This window comes from Barbus barbus (assembly GCF_936440315.1).
Source record: "Barbus barbus genome assembly, chromosome: 13".
Taxonomy (NCBI): domain Eukaryota; kingdom Metazoa; phylum Chordata; class Actinopteri; order Cypriniformes; family Cyprinidae; genus Barbus; species Barbus barbus.
In genome coordinates this window covers 23,494,569-23,518,725 of record NC_136741.1, presented here as the reverse complement: position 1 = coordinate 23,518,725, position 24,157 = coordinate 23,494,569, and the positions used below count along the sequence as shown (strand labels likewise).

The 24,157-nt window shown below is 35.7% G+C and overlaps 1 protein-coding gene across 1 annotated transcript; it reads right to left on the bottom strand.

The window, feature by feature from the left end:
* Nucleotides 1-14,444: 14,444 nt before the first annotated feature.
* LOC306878652 (sodium- and chloride-dependent GABA transporter 2-like) lies at nt 14,445-23,350 on the bottom strand. Its single transcript, XM_079431119.1, has 15 exons — nt 23,260-23,350; nt 22,266-22,456; nt 19,290-19,424; nt 18,655-18,795; nt 18,494-18,575; nt 18,218-18,350; nt 17,480-17,614; nt 17,281-17,384; nt 17,053-17,177; nt 16,658-16,770; nt 16,427-16,564; nt 16,195-16,297; nt 15,855-15,955; nt 15,387-15,557; nt 14,445-15,230 (listed from the first exon to the last, which is right to left on the bottom strand). The coding sequence occupies exons 2-15, from the start codon at nt 22,453-22,455 to the stop codon at nt 15,075-15,077; spliced, it is 1,827 nt and encodes a 608-aa protein (XP_079287245.1). The 5' UTR covers nt 22,456; nt 23,260-23,350; the 3' UTR covers nt 14,445-15,074.
* Between the last annotated feature and the right edge of the window lie 807 nt (nt 23,351-24,157).

The window sequence follows — 24,157 nt, the reverse complement described above, 5'->3', positions numbered from 1 at the left end:
TTTTGGAGAAGCCGTCACTTTCTATTCCTCTTGTGCTGAATTTATTTGACCATTTTGGATCTCTCTCAGGGTTTAAAATTAATTGGAGTAAGTCATGTTTACTTCTCCTCAATTCTAAAATTGATTCCATGTCCCTTTCTATATCTATTCCATTGGTTCAAAACTTTAAGTACATGGGGATAGATGTTTTTCCTTCCCTGCAGGAAATCGTCTCAAAAAACTATAATGGTATTCTAGCCAAAGTATCCTCAGATTTGGAAAATTCGTCTCATCTTCCTACTTCTTTTCAGGCCCGTATATCGGTGATTAAAATGAATGTTCTCCCACGTATCAATTTCTTTTCTTCCATGATTCCTCTCGCTCCACCGGTTGGCTACTGGAACAAACTAGATGCATGTGTTTCACGGTATATATGGGATAGGAAACGTCCTCGTATTAAACTGACTATACCTTACAACGATGTAGATTACATGGAGGTCTTTCTTTCCCTAATATTAGACTGTATGCTCAAGCCTTTTCCCTCCGCCCTTTAGCAGTTTGGTTTGATCCTGACGCTTCTGTGTCTTGGAGAGCAATTGAGGAATCTATTGTTTATCCGTATAAATTGATGCATCTTGTTTTTCGGGAGTTTCGCTTAGGCAGTGTAAATCTTGGTTTGGTCCCATTGTAACCCACCTCCTCTCCAGGAGGGATGTTGAAAGACGTTCACAACTAGCTACAAAATGGCATAGGCATTCACCTATTTTCCACAATAATAACCTTTTGTCAGGCAGTACTCCATTTCATTGTCTGCAATGGACTCATAGTAAAGTAAACACTCTGGGAGATATCTATGATGTTAGTGGTTTAAAAATCCTTCCAGAATCTTAAAACTCAATATAATCTGCCAGCCACCTCCTTTTTTATGTATTTGCGCATTAGATCGGCCCTACGGGCATATGGGGGGGCTTGGAACTCTCAACTGCCTGTTGACCCTTTGCGCAAACTAATCCTTCCTTCTGAGGAATCTCTCCTCTGTTTCAGTCATCTATCTCTTTCTTCTTGAGCATTCATACAAACCTTTATCGGTTACTACTGTTTGGGCTAAGGATCTTAATGAGGATGTGCATATTTTATTTTCCGATCAGGTATGGGGTATGTTTAAATTGTCTTCTAAAAACCCTAATCACCAAATGATTCACTGGGAATTGCTGCATAGGGTTTACTTGACGCCAATGAAACGTTTTTATATGAATCTGTCGTCTTCTCCTAAGTATAATCTATGTCAGAGGCTGTATATATTTTCTGCAATATTTTCAAACCTGTTTGATATTATTTCCACGTTATCTTGTATTGTGTGTTGTATGCAATGGCAGGGGGAACTAATCCAGACAATGAAAGTGCAAAGTAATCACTTGCATGACTTCTTGCAAGAAATTTATGTGAGAAAACACAGAAATGTATGTGCCTTTTGACCAAATGTCTTGTAGTTTGTGCAGAAATTACAAGAAACCTTGTAGTGTAGTGTGATCACCAGAGCAAATCAGGTAGTTAAACGTGTTGTACAGTCCTGTAGTGTGAGTTTGCCTTTAGTTTCTAAGGCAATGAACACCACTAAAATCCAAGCCACTTTCATGGTCCCTAAGACCCAGGGTTGGCACAAACTAATCTGAAACTTTCCTGGCTAGCCAACTAAACCATCTTCATGGTATAGGCACCTGTTCTCTCAGTCTCATATCAGTGAGTGTTTAGGTATCTTTGGAAGTAGCTTCCCGAACATTGGTTTCAAGCCAGGTGGTAATAAGCTTAAGCTTCCTGGTTAAACCTCAGCTGGCAGTAGATAGAGTTGAATCCAAGTACTCAAGAGTGTACAGACCTTTCTGGCAGTGCAGCATCTATCTGACTGTCTTTAAGGCCTCTACCGAATACCACCCATCTTACATTTACAATTACATTTAGTCATTTAGCAGACGCTTTTATCCAAAGCGACTTGCAAATGAGGACAATGGAAGTAATCAAAATTAGTAAAAGAGCAATGATACGCAAGTCTCCGTTAGCTTAACGTAGTACACGTAGCAAGGTTTTTTTTTTTAATTATATAACAAATAAAAAAAAAAGAGATAGAATTGAAAAAGAATAGAGAGGCTAGTGTTATAGTTTTCTTTCCTTTAAGAAAACAAGCCATTAGTAAATGCAAGTGCAAATCTAAAAGGGGAAGGTGTTTTGTTTTTTTTAAAGAATAGAATTAGAATAGAGAGTGCTAGAGTTAGAGGGTCAAATAAAGATGGAAGAGATGTTTTTTAGGCGATTCTTGAAGATGGCTAAGGACTCAGGTGCTCGGATTGAGTTGAGCAGTTTTAGCAATGTGGTCTGAGAAAGTCAACTGATCATTAATCACAACTCCAAGGTTTCTGGCTGTTTTTGAAGGAGCTGTTATGGTTGATGTGCCCAACTGGATGGTGAAATTGTGATGAAACGATGGGTTTGATGGAACCCCAAGCAGTTCTGTCTTGGCAAGGTTGAGTTGAAGGTGATGGTCCTTCATCCAGCAAGAAATGTTTGTTAGACAAGCTGAGATGCGAGCAGCTATCGTCGGATCATTAGGAAGGAATGAGAGGTAGAGTTGAGCGTCATCGGCATAGCAGTGTATCTTAAAGGGATAGTTAAACCCACAAATTTAAAATGAAATGATTTGCTCACCCCCAAACTTTCTTCTTTCAGACAACTACAATCGGAGTTAATTAAAAAAAAATGTCTTGGGTCTTTTAAGCTTAATAATGACAGTGAATGGTGGTCTAAATTTGAAGCAAGAAAAATAAAAAAGTGTTCCTGAATGTTCTCACCTCAGCTTACGCTACACCCATGTCCTATATGTTATCGGCTGAAATGCCACTCTCTCGTGAATGTGCGTACAACAGCTAGTGAAAGCTAGAGATTACAGTTTATAAAGTTGCAAATATGGATATTTTTCTTACACAAATGCATTGCTTCATTTAAGAAGGCCTTTATTAAACCCCCAGATCCGAGTGGAGAATATTTTTAAGATGGATGGGTGCAGTTTATTTAGCGTCAAAATCTCAACCACCATTCACTGCCATTATAAAGCTTGGAAAAGCCAGGACATTTTTTTTTAATTTAACTCTGATTGTATTTGTCTGAAAGAGGAAAGTCATATAGGCTACACCTAGGATGTATATTTTTTGCATTTTTAAAAAGTTTTGCATACATTGTCAAAATAGTTCCTGTTCACACGGATCTGTGAAAACGACTAAAAATGCAGTTTTTTCTTATGCCAGACCAGTAAGTGGCAATGTCATTTGTATTTTCAGACCCCCAAAATGCTGGTTTAGTAGAAAACGTTGTTGTGTGAGTTGGTGCCGATAGCCTTGTGGGCAGTATGCCGACATATGGCGCACTTGCGCTTTGGGTATCTCGAGTTTGAATCTCACCTTGTGGACCATTCTGACCCTGCCCCCTCTCTCTCTCTCTCTCTCTCTCCCACTCGCTTCCTGTCATATCTCATTCGCAACTGTCCTATCACAAAAAATGCAAAAACCTTGAGGTGGGAATCAAACTCGGGTCGCTGTGAGCGCTTTTGGTATGTCGACGCACTAATCGCTATCGGCGCCAACGTTATTGACTTAAAGGGGTCCTATTATGCTTTTTCACTTTTTGAATTTTAGTCAGTGTGTATGTTTGGGCATAAATAGATCTACAAAGTAACAAATCTCTAAGTCCACTACAAAGGGAGATATTTCGTTTTTTAAAAATCCCTTTTCAAGAACTACAACGAACGGCTCGTTTGGACTACAATGTTGTTTTCCTGTATTTTTGATATCACAAAAATAAATCCCGCCTACGGAAATCCGAATGATTGGTGGGTGGGGAGAACGCTTGGTTGAGCACTGCATGTTTCAAAATCAAAACCCAGTGCGGGTGTTTTTATATCACTGTATTTCTGATAGAAACCGTCTGTTTTCAGAAAAGGATGGATGTCATTTTCATTTCATCTTGCATGTAATGTCTGATAAAGCAGCATTTGTGAGCAGAGTTATGCTTTGTGTACAGCGTTACCGGGGAAACCTCACTCTCTACTACTACTCCAACAGACATCCAACATCTAAAACGTGATTTAGCCAAAAAATTCTGAATTGACATAGATATAATACGTCTATGTGAATTGATATGGCTTGCTGCTTTGGCAAGGGGCAGGGCAGTACTGAAGTGCCGTCTAAGCTGTTCGCCAATCACAACGCACTGAGACAGCTAACCAATCACAACACATTGTTTTTCGGAAGGCGGGCCTTCATCAAAAGGTATTGTAATAATGTAAATTATGTGAAAAATAATGCGATTTTAGAACCACCAAGTATGAGAACATGTTCTAGTACACCCCCAAAACAAAATCAAGACTTTGTAAAAGAGCATAATAGTCAAGTCAAGTCACATTTATTTATATAGCGCTTTTAACAATGTAAATTGTGTCAAAGCAACTGCACAATATCAAAAAAGGAAAATAGTGTGTCAATAATGTAAAATGAAAAGATAAAAAAAAAAGATTTTCAATTAAAGGCATTTCATTATTGAATTCAGTGATGTCATCATCCAGCTCAGTTCAGTTTAAATAGTGTCTTTGCAATCAGGTCGACGATATCGCTGGAAATGAAGTGTCCCCAACTAAGCAAGCCAGAGGCGACAGCGGCAAGGAGCCAAAACTCCATCGGCGACAGAATGGAGAAAAAAAACCTTGGGAGAAACCAGGCTCAGTCGGGGGGGCAGTTCTCCTCTGGCCAAACAAACCAGCGGTTCAATTCCAACTGCAGCAAAGTCAGATTGTAAGGGCTCAACTGGTTCCAGTGGTCTTTCCCGATGGCTGTCTAAGTGGCGGGGGCCTCACTGGGGATCTGTCTCTGGCGCTCATCACGGTGTCCTGGTCTCCGCTGACGTTCAGGGCGTAATAGGACCCCTTTAACTTGTCAGTGGCTTTAATGTTGTGGCTAATCAGTGTGTGTGTGAATCAAACCATTGATATAAATTGCACTAATCATGTAATCAGCTTGTGTTATTGCCAAGGACCCATGACCACTGCTAGAGCATGCTATTTGACCTACAGTAGCACGTTCTTGAAACATAAAACCATAACTCTCTCTGAGGAAAGATTTTTATTTATTTATTTTTTACATCTAAAATGATTTACAAGATATACAGGATTCTTTAAAAAATAAGGCTACAGGTGTCTCCAAAGGCCATAGCAGTGTGCTAAATCCCTTGTATCAAGACTTCTAGCCAAAGTGCAATCTGTGACAAGAATAATAGCCTAGATTTAATTATCTACTTTACGTGATTGATAGTGAATTGTTTTAACACACTAACCTTCCTTCCCAAAATCATTGCCAAATTCACTCATAAGGTATGCTCAGAAAATCAATCACAGATAAATAGAAAGGGTGTACTGAGGTGCCGTTGAGGATTTGTGAGGTATTTTATCAGTGTTTGGCTAACACAGTGTGGAAGATTATTTTGGGGAAATGTGATTTGAAAGATGTTCTTCGCAACTCAAGATTTCCCATAATTATGAGGTCAGGTCAATGGGACAAGTGCCAACAAAGACTTTTACTTTCTGGACTGCGTTTCCCAAAAGCATCATAAGCTTAAGTACATCGTAGACCCATTGAAACCAGTGGAGCTACAATGAAATTAGGCTTACGATGCTTTTGGGAAACGCTGCCCAGGTCTATTGTGGACTCCTAATGAATATATCATTATAATATATAAGCCTTTTATTATTATACAGATTAAAGTGCAGATTATGTGTTATTTGTATTAAATGTACATTAATTGATCCCTCAGCTTGCCTAAGAATAAATACAAGTTTTTACACAGACTCTTAACTGATTTATTCTGTGCATTGAATTTTTACAGCTATTCCTAGTTGCTTGAAAATATCAGAGATCTGCAGCAATGAAATTAGGCTTTGTGTCGACTGAGCTAATATCCTTAACCAATGACTTCTGGCAGAAGTACAACTCCCTAGCATAGGTAATAGATCCAATTATCCAATTCTAGTGAATTTTCTATCCCACCCCCTTTGCTCTCTCTTTTTAGCCAATCATCTATTGTTTGACTAATGAAATAGTATGCAGTGGCTTCTTGGTAAAATAGCAACTGGCAAGATGTAATTCTCCAGTTGGTGCTCAATGTGAGTAAACGGTTTATTGTCTTGCCTGCTAGCCTCCTTATCCAAATTAATGCATCTTCTTTAATGAAAAAAATTGGATTGTTTTTTTATTTACTGATGATACACTTTAATTTATTCAACCATATTATCACTTTGTTTGGCTAAATTTGAAGAAAAAAGAAACAATATTAACATTACAATTTCTTTATTTCTAATTTCTAAGGGAAGAAATTAATATTGAGCCAATAAAGTAATATAATGTCTAATTTAATGCAGATATGCAAGTAGCAGTCTATTCCATGTAGCAGTACTTCCTTTGGATCCTTCCCTGGTCTAGCTCTTAGGATGTGTTTTAATTGTAATCTAATTCAACATGTTACAGCCCGTTACAAAGGGCTAACAACATTACAAATTACATTTGCTCTTCAAATAGCATGGAGGTGGTGATTCACCTGCATCACATGAAATCTGCAAAGACATATGTCATTTCTATTTATGTTGGTGTTGTGTGACTTTATTGTACTCCCAGTACCTTCACTAAAATTTTCACACGAAAAGTTTCACATTATTTTAATATGGTTTCATTTAAAGGGATAGTTCACCCAAAAATGAAAAAGCTGTCATTAATAACTCTTTTTTGGATTTTGGACCCTTTTCAAATATATTAAACTGACTAGTGGAAGTGAGGCTAATGGCCAAATCTTGATAATGATCTGATCCTACATTGTTGATCTTTAGTATTGTAAATGTTGAGTTGTATTTGGAAAAAAATCACCTGAAAAGTCCAGTCTATCCATCCATCAATCCTCCAGTCATTCTTCAAATCCCTTGTCCTCTGTTGGGTCACAGGGATGCTGGAGTCTATACAAGCATCTTGGTCTGCAGGCATGGCAAACACCCTGGACAGATGACTAGTCCATCACAGAGTCCTGGAAAGTCCCTTTACTTACAAATAATGTCTTAATATAAATCCAAAGTAAATGCTGATTAATGAATTGCACTGGTCAACTTAAGACATTATGTATAAACGTTTTTATAAACTTTTTTTCTAGGTTTACTGGAAAAATCATCTGAGTGATTTGATGTTTGTAAACGTTGTTTTGGCCAATTAAGATGCCAGCAATTTACTTAATTGTAAGTGCCATCTGTTTTGGTGTGGATCACTGCTTCAAACGATACTTTCAAACGAACTAACAAATTTAGGTGAACTACTCCACATTTAAACAAGTGCTGGAAGACCCTTTAACTGTTATCACATTGAATAATGTAGTTTCACCCCTGAAAGGATCAGCTGACCTTGACCCAGCACATGACTCAATGTCTGCATTTAAATATTGAAAAAACACTTAAAATTAAGATAAACATTTTCAATATACAAAATTTTACGTACACTGGTTAGCAAAAGTGACACATAAAATAAAAAAACTTTTGAATGGCAAAGCTGTATTTATAATTTTATTTTGTTAAATAGTATTATTAATGCAATGTCTTTAAATGAAAAATACACTATTAAAATCAACATTAACACACGTTTGACATTTTATGTGAAAATGTTTATGAGAGATATTTGGAAATATAAAACATAAAGAAAATTAAAAAGTGGAATAATATCACAGAGGAATTACAGAGGCTCTTCTTTGCCAAAACAATGACATCACTTTGGTTGGCAAAATGACTTTCTAATTGGCTATTACTGAATTAAACAATTAGTAAAGATGTCTGTAATGCTGACAAATATTGACGCAAGGATGTAAAAATAGTTCAAAACTGAAATTATTTGCTGGTGTATTATTTGTTTTGAAAACCTTGGTAATGAACAGGTTACCTGCAAGATTTATATTTAAGTGGTGTGAAAAAGTTTTTGCTCCCTTCCTGTTTATTTAATGTTTTGCATATTTGTTACACTTGAATGATTCAGATCAAACTAATTTTAATATCACACAAAGATAACCCGAGAAAATACAAGATGCAGTTTTTATATGATTTCATTTATTAAGGGAAAAAGCTGTCCAAACCTGCTTGGCCCTACATGAAAAAGTAATTACCCCCTAAATCTAATAACTGGTTGTGCCACCCTTTGCAGCAACAACTACAATCAAGCATTTGTGATAACTGGCAATGAGTCTTTCACATCGCTGTGGAGGAATCTTGACCCACTCTTCTTTGCAGAATTGTTTTCATTCAGCCACTTTGGAGGATTTGAGCATGAATGGACTGTTTAAGGTCATGCCACAGCATCTCAATCGGATTTAAGTTCGGACTTTGATTTGGCCACTCCAAAACCTTAATTTTAATTTTTTTTTTGCCATTCAGAGGTGGACTTACTGGTGTGCTTGAGATCATTGTCCTGCTGCATAACCCAAGTGCTCTCGAGGTCACAAACTGACGGCCATACATTCTCCTTCAGGATTTTCTGATAGAGTGCAGAATTCATGGTTCCATTATGGCAAGACGTCTAGGTCCCAGCAGCCCCAGACCATCACACTACCACCGCCATGTTTAACTGTTTGTATGATGTTCTTTTTATGAAATGCTGTGTTGGTTTTAACACCAGATGTAACGGGACACACACCTTCCAAAAAGTCCAACTTTTTGTCTCCACAGAATATTTGCCCAAAAGTCTTGGGGATAATCAAAAAAATGTTTGGCAGATGTGAGACAAGCCTTTGTGTTCTTTTCGGTCAGCAATGGCTTTTGCCTTGGAACTCTCCCATGTATGCAGTTTTTGCCCAGTCTCTCTCTTATTGTTTAATCATGAACACTGACCTTAATTGAGGTAAGTGAGGCCTGCAGTTCTTTAGAAGTTGTTCTGGGTTTTTTAATGACCTCCTGGAGGAGTCGTCGTTGCGCTCTTGGAGTAATTTTGGTAGGCAGCCCAACTCCTGGGAAGGTTCACCACTGTTACAAGTTCTCTCCATTTGTGGATAATGGCTCTGACCATGGTTCGCTGGAGTCCCAAAGCCTTATAAATGGCTTTATAACCCTTTCCAGATTGATACATGTCCACTATTTTGTTTCTCATCTGTTCTTGAATTTCTTTAGATCGTGGCATGATGTGTTGCTCTTTAAGCATTCTTTACTTTGTCAGACAGATTCTATATTTAAGTGATTTCTTGATTCAACAGGTCTGGCATTAATAAAGCCTGGGTTTGGCTAGTGAAATTGAACTCAGCTTTCTAAAATAATGTGGTAAATCACAGTTCTTTCATTATTTAAAAGGAGCGGACAATTACTTTTTCACGTAGGGCCAGGTAGGTTTGGACAGCTTTTTTCCCTTAATAAATGAAATCATCATTTAAAAACTGCATTTTTGTATTTATTTGCATTAACTTTGTGTAATATTAAAATTTATTTGATGAAATGAATCTTAAGTGTGACATTTGCCAAAAAAAAAAAATGCTCCCGAACCATGTAAATGCGCAAACCACCATAAATTCCACTGTTATTTCAACTACAGTTTACTATGCAAAATATGTATGTTTATTTGGGCCATCATAAACCTCCATTCAAATTGTATACTTTAGGCGAGACACTGCAGGTGAATAGGGTAAAAAAATATAAAAAAATAAAAATAATACTAGTAATCGCCTTACCCAGCTGATTGATTACATTGAAAATTGCAAACAATTTTTGTATTACAAGTTTTCTAAAATGATAGGCTTAGATATGCTTAGATATTTCATTATTTCATGAAATGTGCACTAATTTGCATAAATTCTAAATCACTAGATTAGATTCTGTATCTAATCACTGGATGAAAAATCTTGTTTTGTTTTTTTTTGACATCTTAGAGTCAAACGTTTTTACAGAGGGAATTTTGTCACTCCATTATTCAGAAAATGCTTAGAACGGACAGAAAACACTATCCCCCAGTTTCATAGACAAGGCTTAAACCTAATCCCAGACTAAAATCTAAATCGGAGCTGATTTAGAAACTTGCTCTGACTGATCTTAAAATATATCAGTGCCATTATTTTGTCTCAAGATGCACACCAGTAATGTTTTTTCTAAGGCATGTTTATAAAAATTACTTAAATGTCCTAATTGAACTATGGCCTAATCCTGGTTTAGTCTAAGCCCTGTCTGTGAAACCAGGCCTATATTTTCACAATTTAGAGGGGACTAAAATGTTTTATATAATCAAGCAAATTATATATGACCAAATACCTCTATAAAGACCTTCAGGATACAGACAGGAATACAAATGTAAAGTTTGGTGTGTAAGTGCTACTGAAGTAGAGATTTATGGCTGTGTAGGAGAAAAAAATCATTTTGAGAGAACTGCCTTTAAAAATATGTATTGTAATTGAAATCTATTGACACAAATAGATAAAGTGCTATAAAAGAAACACTTAACATTTGATGTTTTCTTTCCACTTGTCTGAAAAAACACTATGAAAAACCAAAAATAGTTCTAGTCTTCTAGTTCTTGAAAAAAATAATAACCTATATATTTATACATTTTTCTACAAATTGAGAAATCCACAGTCTTGACTGCATTTGCATATATCAAACATATGACTTTTAAAGGTCACAATTAAAGAAAATTAGTTTCACACTTAAGCAGGACATAAGTGTGGACAAGCAGGAAAGCTTCTGTCCCATCTGTCAGATTAACTGAAGTGTGTCAACACCTTCAAGGAGGATTTGCAGCCACAAGTAGCTTGTGATTATCCCATTACAGGCACAAAAAGGCCCTGACAAGCTGTTAACACCATTGCTGTTTGCATCCTCTCTTAATGCCTCAATCCTGCCTGATTGGATTCACACCTTCTACGCAATAGCAAAGCCTTTCTCATGCTGAAGGACCAGAGCCAAACCAAAGCATGCACATGGCATCTGTTCCCCTGACTAAAGTAATGTCCTCCTGAAACCACACCATCCACAATTTTACAAAATCCACACATTACAATTATGGACAAATGTTGGCATCAGTGCTGATATGTAAGCCAAATCCAAAGCCATTTTTTTCAAAACCTGGATGCCAGCCTAAACTTAATCGTGATTGCGATGATGTCTGGAGTGGTTCCACAATTTATTCACACTCCCCCCCCCCAAATACCCCTCATATATCACACCAAATAAAACAGCACACATAGTGCTGAAAATAATTTCTGCATTATACAAAACTTACACGCACAATCCTTCAAAGATTTGGAATAAAAAAGCTTTTAGTGTTACGCTATCAGTTAGGCTGCATTTATATGATCAAATATAGAGTAAAAACTGTAATATCATTAAATATTATTACAATTTAAAATAACTGTTTTCCATTTTAAAATTTTAAAATGTAATTTATTCTTGTGGTGGCAAGGCGGAATTTTTAGCAGTCATTACTCCAGTCTTCAGTGTCACACGATCCTTCAGAAATCCTTCTAATATGCTGATTTGGTGCTCAAGAAACAAATACCTATATTAAACAGTTGTGCTGCTTAATATTTTTGTAAAAGCCATGCTACAATTTTTTTCCCAGAATTCTTTGATTAATAGAAAGTGCAAAAGAGCAGCATTTCTTTTTTTATATATGTATTTATTTATTTTGGTACCACTCAAAATTGATCATTTCTTTCAAATAAACAGAATCTTACTCTTGCAAATAAAGAATTTTTAACAAAAAAATCTTACTGACCCTAAACTATTAAATGATATTGAATGACTCAAATGAGAAATAGCTTAGCAAAACTGTTAGAAAAAGGATAGTTAGGTGTAGGTGAGAAGAAAATCGGCATGGGAGGTTAAAGGTGTGAAGAGAATGTAAAAAGTCACACGTCACTTAATAGGGATTAGCCTCTAAACAGTGTGTTTGGCATTTTAGTGCTCAAGGGCTTATCACAGATCCGACTCTGTAAGGAAGCCACCATCATGAACAGGAAGTTGTGCCAGGCACTAGACTCAAACCAGGTCAGCGTCCAGTCTATATGCAATTACCCTAATGGCCCAGTTGAATGTGCAGACCTTACATCATGTGCCTGTTTGATGATGTAACTAAACTGACACAAATACACATTTATGCTAAAGGGACTGTTGTTGTTCCAAACCTGTATGACATTCCTCCTCCTGTGGAACAAAAAAGAAGGTCATACAGGTTTGGAACAACAACAATGGTGAATAAATAATAAAAGAAAGAAGGAATTTTCATTTTATTGACATAAAGGTCAGTATTTTGATGGCAAAATTTTCAATTTTGCCTGAACTATCCTTTTAACAGTCTTTCAAAGATACTAACATTTCAAAGAATTTATTTTGTAATAGTGCTACAGTACATAAACACACACAGGAAGAAATAAATAAATTAATCTGTCTACAAGCATTCTTATTTACCCATATTATTTACAGTGGCCTCATGAAGTATTTGGATATTTAAATCACACATGCATCAATATATGAATTTATTTTACAGACAAAATGTAAAAAGTTTAATAGGTCTGAAATGAAGTATGCTGTTCAATATGTATTTTGGTAGATACCACTTGGTTTGACATTTTGTTATCTACTGCAATGACATTCAGACATTTTTAATGGCTGATGTGTCCAACTGCTTTTTGGGTCATTGTGTGTACATTTTGCAGAAAACTATGAGCTCATAAATATTAACACTTTTTATTTTCAAAAATGTCATGTGTCAGATGAGGAAAGATGGAAGCAATTTGTACTGGACTGAGGAAAAGTCCTTTGATCTGAGATTGGTTTGGGGCCATCTAAACCACCCTGTTTAGTCACCTTCACTTAGAAGCGGGACAAGCTTTTCCTGATCTCATTATGGGGCTGTGGTCACATTTACCCACTATGGCCCGCATATCAGCCCAAAAGGACATTCAAGCAAGCCCCCTGAACTGTTTCCCAGCTGTTTTAATAGCCTTCCTATCACAATACTCTTGGGTCCCATAACTGTGTTTTAAAATCCAACACTTTGATTTCTGCACACACAGTACCATTCAAAAATTTGGGGTCGCTATTAGATTTTGACATTTGGCCATTTTAAAATTGACATTCAACTAACTTAAAGTAACCAAACCATGATACATTTTTATATAAATTATTTTATAAAATATTTTATTAGAATTTAAAAGTCTTTACCTCTAATTTTTGATCAACTGAATTCATCCTTGCTGAATGTATTTTTCTTTTTAATTAAATTAAAATCAAAATCTTTATGCACCTAATCTAAATATTGGTGTTTGTGGTGGTTATGGCCCTGGGTCTAAAAATTGTCCAGTAGATAGAGCTATCCAACAATAGTAAGAGGATAGCAATTCACTTACATGGAGACAGAAATACACTTTTTATGTCCAGCAGATGGTGCATTCATTCACATTTGCTCAAACTAAGACTGAAGTCCACCAAAAGTAAAAACAGTTCCATGCAGTCTGTGTTCTGGGAATGTGAAGGTTCATGACTGTCCATTTGAAGTCAGATTTTGATGAACCTTTTCTGTTTGAGCTTATGAACATAAACAATATTTTTATTCAAAGTTTAAATAGGTTGATTGAGAAGTCAATGTATTTGCTGTAATGCCATTAGTTACCCAGCAGATGGCATGTTAGTCTAGGAAAGTGTAGTGACAAAATCTTTTGTCATTAATTTATTAAATTAAATTATTACATAAAACTAAAAATAATACAATTGTTTAAAAAAAATTAATCTTGTAAAAAAAAAAAACAACATGAACAGAAATAACAATAATTGTACTTTATTTTTGAACATTTGTATACTAACGAATTTCATTTGTAATTTTCACATTTTATACACTTTTTTTACATGTCAGACAAACACACTCCACTCTCAAGGGAAAAGATGAAATCGTAACAGGTGGCCTTAATGGCTCTTTTTGTGGTAACACTTCAATGCATTTATAAAAAGCTGTGGAGCTTCTGTCACTACAACAAATTCCTTGTATGTGCAAACATACTTGGCCAATAAAGCTCATTCTTATTCTGAAAAGCAAACAAGCCTTGTCCTGTCAATTCATTTTAAACACACATATATACGAATTCATTCTCCATATGAACTTCAACATGTAACAGCATGATCAATTAAACTGTTGCTTTGATGAATATTTCAATACTTAACCATCACATGAGAGAGAGTATGTGTATATATATATATATATATATATATATATATATATATATATTACTCTCTCTCATGTGATGGTTTTTTATATATATATATAAACAGAAAAGTGAAGGAAATTCTAGTTGGGACGTAATAATTGTTTAGAAAATTCTAATTTTCCAATATCATTATTAGAAACAATTTGTAAATATACGCACATTCACTCTTATTTGTATGGCTAATATGTTGAAAATGTGAAATGTTTCTTCTCTCATTACATTCTGTTAGGAATTACTCAAATCATGTAAATGATACCATATTTTCAATTAAAACTGTTGAAATTGGAGGGAAAAAATGAGTAGTTTGTTTCACTGGATTTTACTTTCGTTTTTTTCTATCATACAACAGTTGTCAAATTAAATGTTTTGCTACTTTCATCTCACCTCACTCTCTTTCAACATTAAAACTGGCTCTTTATGATGGAATTTGTGCTCTATTTCTGTGAACAGTAAACCTCTCCTGCTTAAATCTGATTGGACATCTCAGTCATTCTGACACTCACAAGCACTGCTGAACGCTGTGGCAGACAAGCCTAAAACGTAACTTGCAGTTAAGTTACAAAAATACCTTTTAAATACCATTTAATCATTCTAACAACAAACAGAGCGCTGTGTAATGGAGTGCAATTTCAAATTTTGGGGAGGGGGCAATGTGGTCATTTCTAATTATTGGTGTAGACTTTTCCCCCTCACTCTCTGTGGTGGTTATGGCCCTGGTTCATTACAATGCCAGTCAAATGACAATGGGTTAACAACATTTGTCACAGATCAGGAGGACAAAAACGAGGCTAAATGGTGGACAATCAGACAATGTCTCTGTAAGGTAATGAGTTGGGTGTATGAACGGTTCGTAAAGTCAATAGGTCTGTAAATGTCTCAAACGTAACGGTGTTTAGCTTCTGTTTTGGGCGTTTAGGATCTGGCAGGTCTTCAGCAGGAGTACACAAGGCTCTTACTCTCTGATATGAGAAATGAGATAATCAGAAATAACATGATCATTATGTTTTAAATAATTAAATGCATACATAAAGCATAAAATGTATATATGCGATATAAAAGTATATCTGAAAGTATATATGTGATATAAATTTCAGTGAATTTGTTTATGGACGTACCTGTCGCATAGACCCTGGAGTGGTTCCAACCAAATAAATCATCCACAGTGGAACTAGTAGGGTGGAGGAAAGGGTGAAGAAGCCACCTATCACATAACCCCACCAGGGGTACTCGTACACATTGTTGAACTTCAAAGGGGTGTATTTAACCAAGGAGAAGATAAACGTTCCCTGAATAGACAGGAAAGAGAATAATGAGCAATGGGGAGCCATCAGTTAGTTTGGTATGCTTTGACACACTGAGTCAATGCACAAAGTCTCAGAATAGGAGAAGGTCTTTCTTGCGTTTTGAAGTGCTGTCAGTGTAAAGACAGACACAAATGACAGGTGGCAAACAAACCTCTTCCTACCCCTATGTACTGCTCTGAGGATAGTGTGTGGTTACAATATAAAAATAAAGAATGACACATTTGTTCTGGTTTTAAAAAGCCACAGAAATAGATTGCAAGGGATTTAAATGAAACTCACTGTGCATATAGCTGGTGTTAGATATTTCCAGCAGCACTTCATGAAGGGCCAGGGCCGATATCCAATCATATCCTCAATGCTATCATAGAGAGTGTCTGCACCTGAAATAAAACTCAAAAGTTTTAAAACTCGAAAGTACACTGGAAATCATTGTATCACACTGCTTTGTGTTCAACTCGCTTTTAATGTACTAAGAATTGAATGCACTTTTGACTTACGTGCACTATTGTTCTATAAAAATTTCAACAGGGTCACTAGAGTTGCAAATGAAAACATGTCCCACTTGTGTACATTTATCTTCACTTTGCTTGTTCTTTACAGAGTCAAATAAATTATTTACCGTATACCCATCCAACACAGATGGACTGAAGGATAGCAAAAGTAAGAAGAGTCATTCCACTACAGGCGTAATAGTCAAAAAGCTGGAATACATACAGGCCACCCTGAGAGTGAAACAGAAAAACAGAAAATTGCAGACAGAAGTTACAGTTACTGCAGATGTGTGGGGGTTTTTTTTTTTTCGTTTTTCTTCTTCAAACAACCATCTTTGTGTTTTCATTTGTGACTCTCACCTCTGTTACCATTAGCAGACCAACAAGGAAGCTGGCAGCACTTATGAAGAGGAGAAGAAATTTACGGCGATGTCCAATTTGGAAGAAGGAAGGATACATATCCGAGATAGCCGTAACCAGGGCTTCATGATACACAAACTGATACATTAATAGAAAAAGATTTAGGGTATCCATACTATTATATAATGAATTAAATATAGAAAAATCCTCTGTACTGCTTCCTGTATTTACCTCACTATCCAGTCCCAGGAATATGATCATGATAAAGAAGAAGATTGCCCATAACTGAGGCAAGGGCATCATAGCTACAGCACGGGGGTAAGCAATGAACGCCAAACCAGGACCTGCCACAAACAAAAGTCATTAAACAAATCCCTCCCTGCCCAGTGACACAACCTAATCACTATATGTAATGTGAATGGCAGTGTTTAAAAATACAAAAGAAAGGTCTATTTGTGTATGATTTCAGCAGTACAATTGTGTATTCAACGGCATTGCTTCATTTTGCAGTTACTATACACAGAGCTCTGACATAACATGATTTTTTTATGTTTCTGTATGCTTATTTTATGATATAGTAACTTCCACTTGCTTTAAGAGACTTAAGCCTTACATATGATTTTTACCTGACTCTGCAACCATCGAAATATCCATTCCCTGTTCATCTGCCATGAAGCCCAGGACTGAAAATATCGCAAAACCAGCCACAAAGCTAGTTAAGCTGTTGAGCAGACACAAGTATACACAGTCTCTGAAAGACAAATGGTAAAAGACATGTTTTTTTTAATGTTAGTGCAATTTGCAATGAATGTACTATTGATGTGGAAAGTGTGATATAAGATATTCTAAAGTACCTGTAGCAGTTGTTCTCATATTTGTTGTAGCTTCCCAAAGCAGTCAGTACCCCTGTACAAACTCCATAAGAGTAAAATATCTGACTACCTGCATCCATCCACACCTAAAACATCAAATAATGTATCAAAATCACAAAATCAACATCACAAAATGCCAATATTTTCAGCGAATAAAGGGCAAAAGAGAGCAGCTCAGTGCCTGTGGGTCTGTGAGACGTGTTGGATCAGGGTAGAGGTAGAATATGATGCCTTTTTTTGCTCCAGGAAGAGTAAGTCCACGGACCAGCAGCACTACCAACATTAAATAGGGAAAAGTAGCAGTGAAGTAGACCACCTGTGAAATAAGAGGAAGACTGTTCAGCATGTTGCTTTGGCTCAAGTGCTACAGAGTGGTGATGACAACACCAACGTCATGGGTTTAATTCCCATGTTTTGATTCACAAAGTTTTTAAAAATCTGGAAAACAAATATCTGTCTATTCACTGAATGTAGCATTAGGGAGATGTATGCTTATCCACATTAAGATATAAATATATTTACTATTATTATTTATAATATTATGTATTACAATATATACAAATATTGATATATATATATATATATATATATATATATATATATATACACATTTAATTTTGATTTAGATTTTTTTTTATCGAATAGCACTAAAAAAAACATTTTGTAAACTTGACATAATGTGATGTAATTGATAGTCAATGGAATTTTTTTTAGATCAATTCCTGGAAGAGAAAGATTTAAAAATGTGCATACATGTAAAAGTTACTTCAATTTTTATTTTTTAGAAAGGATATTAGCAAATAGATGACATGGAGTACAACACGCAACAAGCAAAACTGTAAACACATTCTACTTCCACCTCATATCTTACCATTCACTTTGTGATACATATTGTTAAAAAGTTTAACAAATTTCTCACCTTGCCTGTGGACTTCACTCCCTTCCACACACAGAAGTAGCAGATGATCCAGGCCAGCAGGAGGCAGAGTGCCAAGTCCCATCTAACATTACCGATCTGTTCTATTCCCTCAGACAAGCCTAAAATTCTTCTCCTGTAGGCAAAACATATGGAATCACATTCTGTTTTACAACCTTTATTGAGAATCATCGATTTTTGTTATCCTGTTTTGCCTTAATTGCGTAATTCTAATAAACATGTATCCAGTTTAATGGGGTGTTATTTTCAACAACTTACTCCCAAAACTCAATAACAGGAGACGTGCTTTTCTCTGGAGAATATTCAGTGATGTTGCTTTTGCTGAACTCTTTGCAGTTCTCTAAATAAAGAAGGCAATGGTTACTCAAATGACATATCCCGGTTTTCTGATAATTCACACTGTGTTATATGTGAGATACCTGTGTTCCAGTAGTTGTTGCAACTCGCCCATGGCAGCTCTGAACTGAAGGATGAAAAGAGGTAAAGGAAAGCCCAAGCAAGAATTATGATGTAATAGACTCCAGTATAGAGGACAACGACTTGGCTACCATAACCGAGACCTGTGAATATAAAGAAAAAAAAAAGTAGCAAAGTACTAAAGTAAAAAGCTGTAATACATTTACATTGAAAAGTCACTGTATATGATCTCAGGGCTCTCAAGTTCTATCAAAAGTTTGGAGTGAGATTACATCTGTTTGGGGAGGAGCCACTCAAATATTTGCAGCAGTGGCCCCTCGGCCCCAATTCTCTCAATTTTTTGCTAGCAGTTCAATTTGACCTATTGTTCATAATAGACCAACACAAATAGAAATTACAACAACTGGTAAATCTGATAAAAGACAAACAAATTCATCCAAATAAAATTAATTGTTTGATATTTCAAAGATACAAATATATCAAAAATAAAAATACGAGCCAAATGAACAGTAATTAACGGGACAAGTTATCCCTTACTTCTCAGTGTGAGAAATACAAGGTGTGGCGTGTGAGCGTGTGAACTGGTTGAAATGCGTGTGTCTCACGATGAACGCGTGAGACTGAGATCATTGTTCACCTTCAAACAGTGGGCAGATCTTCCTCCAACACGTAATTCCACCCTGACTGGTGAACTGACCGAGTGAGGTCTCCAAAAAAAAAAGTGGAATCCCACAGGTGAAGAGAAACAGCACATACGGCACAAAAAATGCCCCTATGTGACAGAATAATTTATCAACACATAGCAAACTTATACATATCAAAATACAATAAACAATACATGTATCAAAACTCCAGCAATACACACCAAAACACTATGAACATTTTATTTAGTCAGTATTAGCTCTCCCCATAAAAGAAAATTAAAAAGCCTAAAAAGAAGAAATAACCCAAAACGGGGGTTCACAAGTAATTTATATGCCAAAACAACAACATGTTGAAAAATACCATTATACCATATCAACCAATTCTAAAGCATGTATTTATAAGTATAATATGACTCTCAACAATGATAATTTTAATAAAAAATTTAAGATTTTTTTTTATTTTTATTTTGCAATGTAAGCATGACAACAATGCATATACATACACAACTGTTCAAAGGTTTGGGGTTACTATCATTTTTTTCCCAAAAAATCCAGTAACGGTAATACTGTAAAATTTTAATATAATAATGTATACATTATAAAATGTAATATATTCAAACTTCTTACTCCAGTCTTCAGTGTCAATAATAATAATCTTAATTGTGCTGATTTAGTGCTTGAGAAACATTTATTATTATTATCTATGTTGAAAACAACTGCTTAATATTTTTGTGGAAACCATGAGATATGTATATACAGGTACATCTCAAAAAATTTGAATATTGTGAAAAATTTATTTTTTTGTAACTTATTTCAAAAAGTGAAACGTTCATATATATTATACATTCATATGTAAAGCAAGACACTTCAAAAGTTTTTTTGTTTTAATTTTGATGATTAGAGCTTACAGCTCATGAAAGTCAAAATCCAGTATCTCAATATATTAGAATATTTATATTTGAGTTTCATTAAATGACCATGTCTACAGTATAAATTCAGGGTCTCTCTTGTTCTTAGAAACCACAATAATGGTGAAGACTGATGACTTGACAGTGGTCCAGAAGACAATCATTGACACCCTCCACAAAGAAGCTAAGTCACAGAAGGTCATTACTTAAAGGAGTGGCTGTTCACAGAGTGCTGTATCAAAGCATATTAAATGCAAAGTTGACTGGAAGGAAGAAATTGGGTAGGAAAAGGTGCACAAGCAACAGGGATGACCACAAGCTTGAGAATACTGTCAAGCAAAGCGGATTCAAACACTTGGGAGAGTTTCGCAAGGAGTGGATTGAAGCTGGAGTCAGTGCATCAAGAGTCACCAAGCTCAGATGTCTTCAAGAAAAAGGCTACCAAGCCACTTCTGAAACAACGTCAGAAGCATCATACTTCGGCTAAAGAGAAAAAGAACTGGACTGTTGCTCAGTGGTCCAAAGTCCTCTTTTCAGATAAATTTAAATTTTGCATTTAATTTGGAAATCAACGTCTGGAGTCTGTAGGAAGACTGGAGAGGCACAGAACCCAAGCTGCTTGAAGTCCAGTTTGAAGTTTCCACAGTCAGTGATGATTTGGTGTTTCGTGGCGTCTGCTGGTTTTGGTCCATTGTGTTTTATCAAGTCCAGAGTCAATGCAGCCGTCTACCAGGAGATTTTGGAGCACTTTGTGCTTCCATCTGCTGACAAGCTTTATGGAGATGCTGATTTGCTTTTCCAGCAGGACTTTAGCACCTGCCCACTGTGCCAAAACCACTTCCAAGTGGTTTGCTGACCATGATATTACTGTGCTTGATTGGCCAAGCAGCATGCCTCCTGTTATGAACCCCATATGGATTCTATGGTATATTTTCAAGAGAAAGATGAGAAACAGGCGATCCAACAACACAGATGAGCTGAAGTCTCAATAGTGCCTCAGCAGAGCCACAGGCTGATCGCTTCCATGCCACACCTCACTGATGCTGGAGTTTGTGCTAAAGCAGCCCCGACCAAGTATTGAGTGCATAAATGAACATACTTTAAAAGAACTTGAACTTTTCTGCATTGCATATCCTTTTTTGAATGATCTTTGGAAATATTATAATATTTTGAGATACTGGATTTTGAATTTCATGAGCTGTAAGCTCTAATCATCAAAATTAAAACAAAAAAACTTTTGAAATGTCTTACTTTATATTTAATGAATTAAAATATTTCAAAAAGTGAAACTTTCATTTCTAAGTTACAAAATAATGCAGTTTTTCACGATATTATTTTTTTTAGATATACCTGTATGTGTGTGTTTGTATAGTTTAATATAAATTATATCAGTTTACTCCGACCTCGTTAAATAAAATTATTCAATAAAAAAAAATTTACCCTAAACTCAGAGCAGCAGTGTACATTAATAAGAATATATTTTAGGCCAGATGTGCATATGCATATATATATATATATATATATATATATATATATATATATATATATATATATATATATATATATATATATATATATATATATATATATACACACACACTGTATATATATACACACACATAAGTCATGTTAGTGATTCTTTTTCTTAAAACAGCACACTCGTTTATGTATTCATAACACTGAGTTTCTTGTAAATCTTCATAAAAATGTGAGCTCACAGTTATACAACTTCGTCCATAGCCTCATTGGGCTGTTTTTTTCCCTAGAGATACACCACCAGATCAGTGTTTGTGTGTATATTTTATGACAAAACACAGAATGTCTGGCACTGATCTTAAGCCCGAAGACACTGAGACCCATATCCCAATATAATTAAATTATAACAAACCACCACAGAAAAGCCCTTCCTAATATCTAAAAAGCAGTATATTTTATCTTCTGTGTATCTGAGACTTTGGAACTTTTTTAAGATAAAACATTATTTTATATTAAGAACATATGACAACTCAGGGACTTACTGTAAGCACCATAAAACAAGATTAAATATAAATTTGCACTCACCCCCTCCATTCTTGTAGCACAAGTAAGGAAACCTCCACACATTTCCCAGGCCAACGATGTGCCCTGCCACCGCCAAGAGAAACTCCAACTTATTAGCCCACTGCTCTCTGGCCTGGGGTTTAGGTCTGGCCTGCACTACGGCACCATTCATGAGGTTTAACTTCACACCTGGCCTTGAGCTATGCTCCATGCTGCTAATAATGGTTTGATAAACATATATTATATATCCAAATATCTGGCATATAACATATTTAAGGCATAATGAAGAATGGGGCCCATTTGTGTTTGGGGTAGATGTGGGCCCCATGAGCTCATCTGTAGCAAATGATAACATCATTAGTCTCTGCAAACAGCTGCACATGACTGCACATTATATTATAAAAGTGCTTTACCTCACAACAAACTAATAATAGAGCAGGTGTTGTCTATTGGAATATGTGTCCACAATTAGATCTTATATTGTCCATAAATGTTTTGTCTACATGTTTCCTCTTTAATATCCTCAGCTGTAAAAAAAAAGAAACTTGCACTTCTTCACTTTTACTGTAGTTAACAAATTTAAGTCTGTTATTACTTTTATATTAGTATGCTGTTTTATCAAGGTTTTTTCTTTAATATATCATTCAGAAATCCCGTGCTTCTACACCTGTCACCACAATCAGATATTAAAAACCTAAAACTTTACATGCCAATCTTATCTTAAAAAAACAACAAGTCTCATTTATATATTAAAAATCAAATCAGCTCAAAACTACAACTGACTTACAGCTAATGACAACTGATGCACATATGCTTAAAAAGGAATTGGATAAAAATTCATAAAGTTCTTAAAGTTCATTAAAGTTAAAGTTCATATTGTGGGCATGGTTTTACTTTGAATGTACAGCTGAAACCATGCCTGCCTTTTTCTTTTTTATAAAACTACAGTACACCTGCTGTTTCACTACAAGAAAGTGTTATGTAATAATGCGACAAAAGAGTTATCAAAATATACCTTTGGTTTGTGAAGAATCCGTCTAGTATGTCTCTTTTATGTAGTGCCTGTATCTAGGTTAGCAGTTCAACATAATGTCCTCAAAGAGAATGCCTGAGGAGTGGCCAAACCGGCTTCAAGCGCTCCTGAACTAGGACTGTTGGTCTAAAACCAGGTTTAGTATTCTCTGCTTTTCAAAAGTTGTAAACAAGACTATGCCATGATCAGAAAGTGTTTAGGTGTTGTGCGTCCCCCTGTTTTATTGCATGTTTTTTTCAGAGATAAAACAGACATATCTTATCAGTGGAGTAACTGACAACCAGTGGGTTTCTTTTTCTCACCCTACTCTCTGGGTATTTCTATATCTTTCTCCATCTTTGAGCCTGTCTGACAATTTTGCAACAAGATCAGCACAGTTCTCTCTAAAGTTGAGTTACTAGTAACTGGACACCATGCCATTTGCATTGTCAAATGCATTCAGAAAAGAAAGAATGCTGAAATACCTGAATCAAATGTCCTGTTTGTGCTTCATTAAGCAATGTGTAATTGCTGCACAGTCCATTTGCCATTCTCTCATCATAATCCTCCAGAGCTACTCATTTAAGTGCGTGCTTGTAGAACTCAGCAAAATGAAACACATTAGGCCTACATAACAGATGCTGGAATACTGATCACAATCAGTGCCATTTTCAACAGTTTAAGGGGAGATTTAAGGAGAAATAGAATTGTTGTTGGTAAAAATCTGGCATTATTTCAGTATCACGCAGTACTTTGAAAACATCGCATCCGTACACGGTTTGTGAAGACGCCATTTACAAATTCAACAGTGTCCTCTTGTGGTCGACTATGAGAATTGCGTTTTCCCCATTTAAATTCGTCAGAAAATTTAATCGACTCCTTTGCAATATTAGCTCTCTAT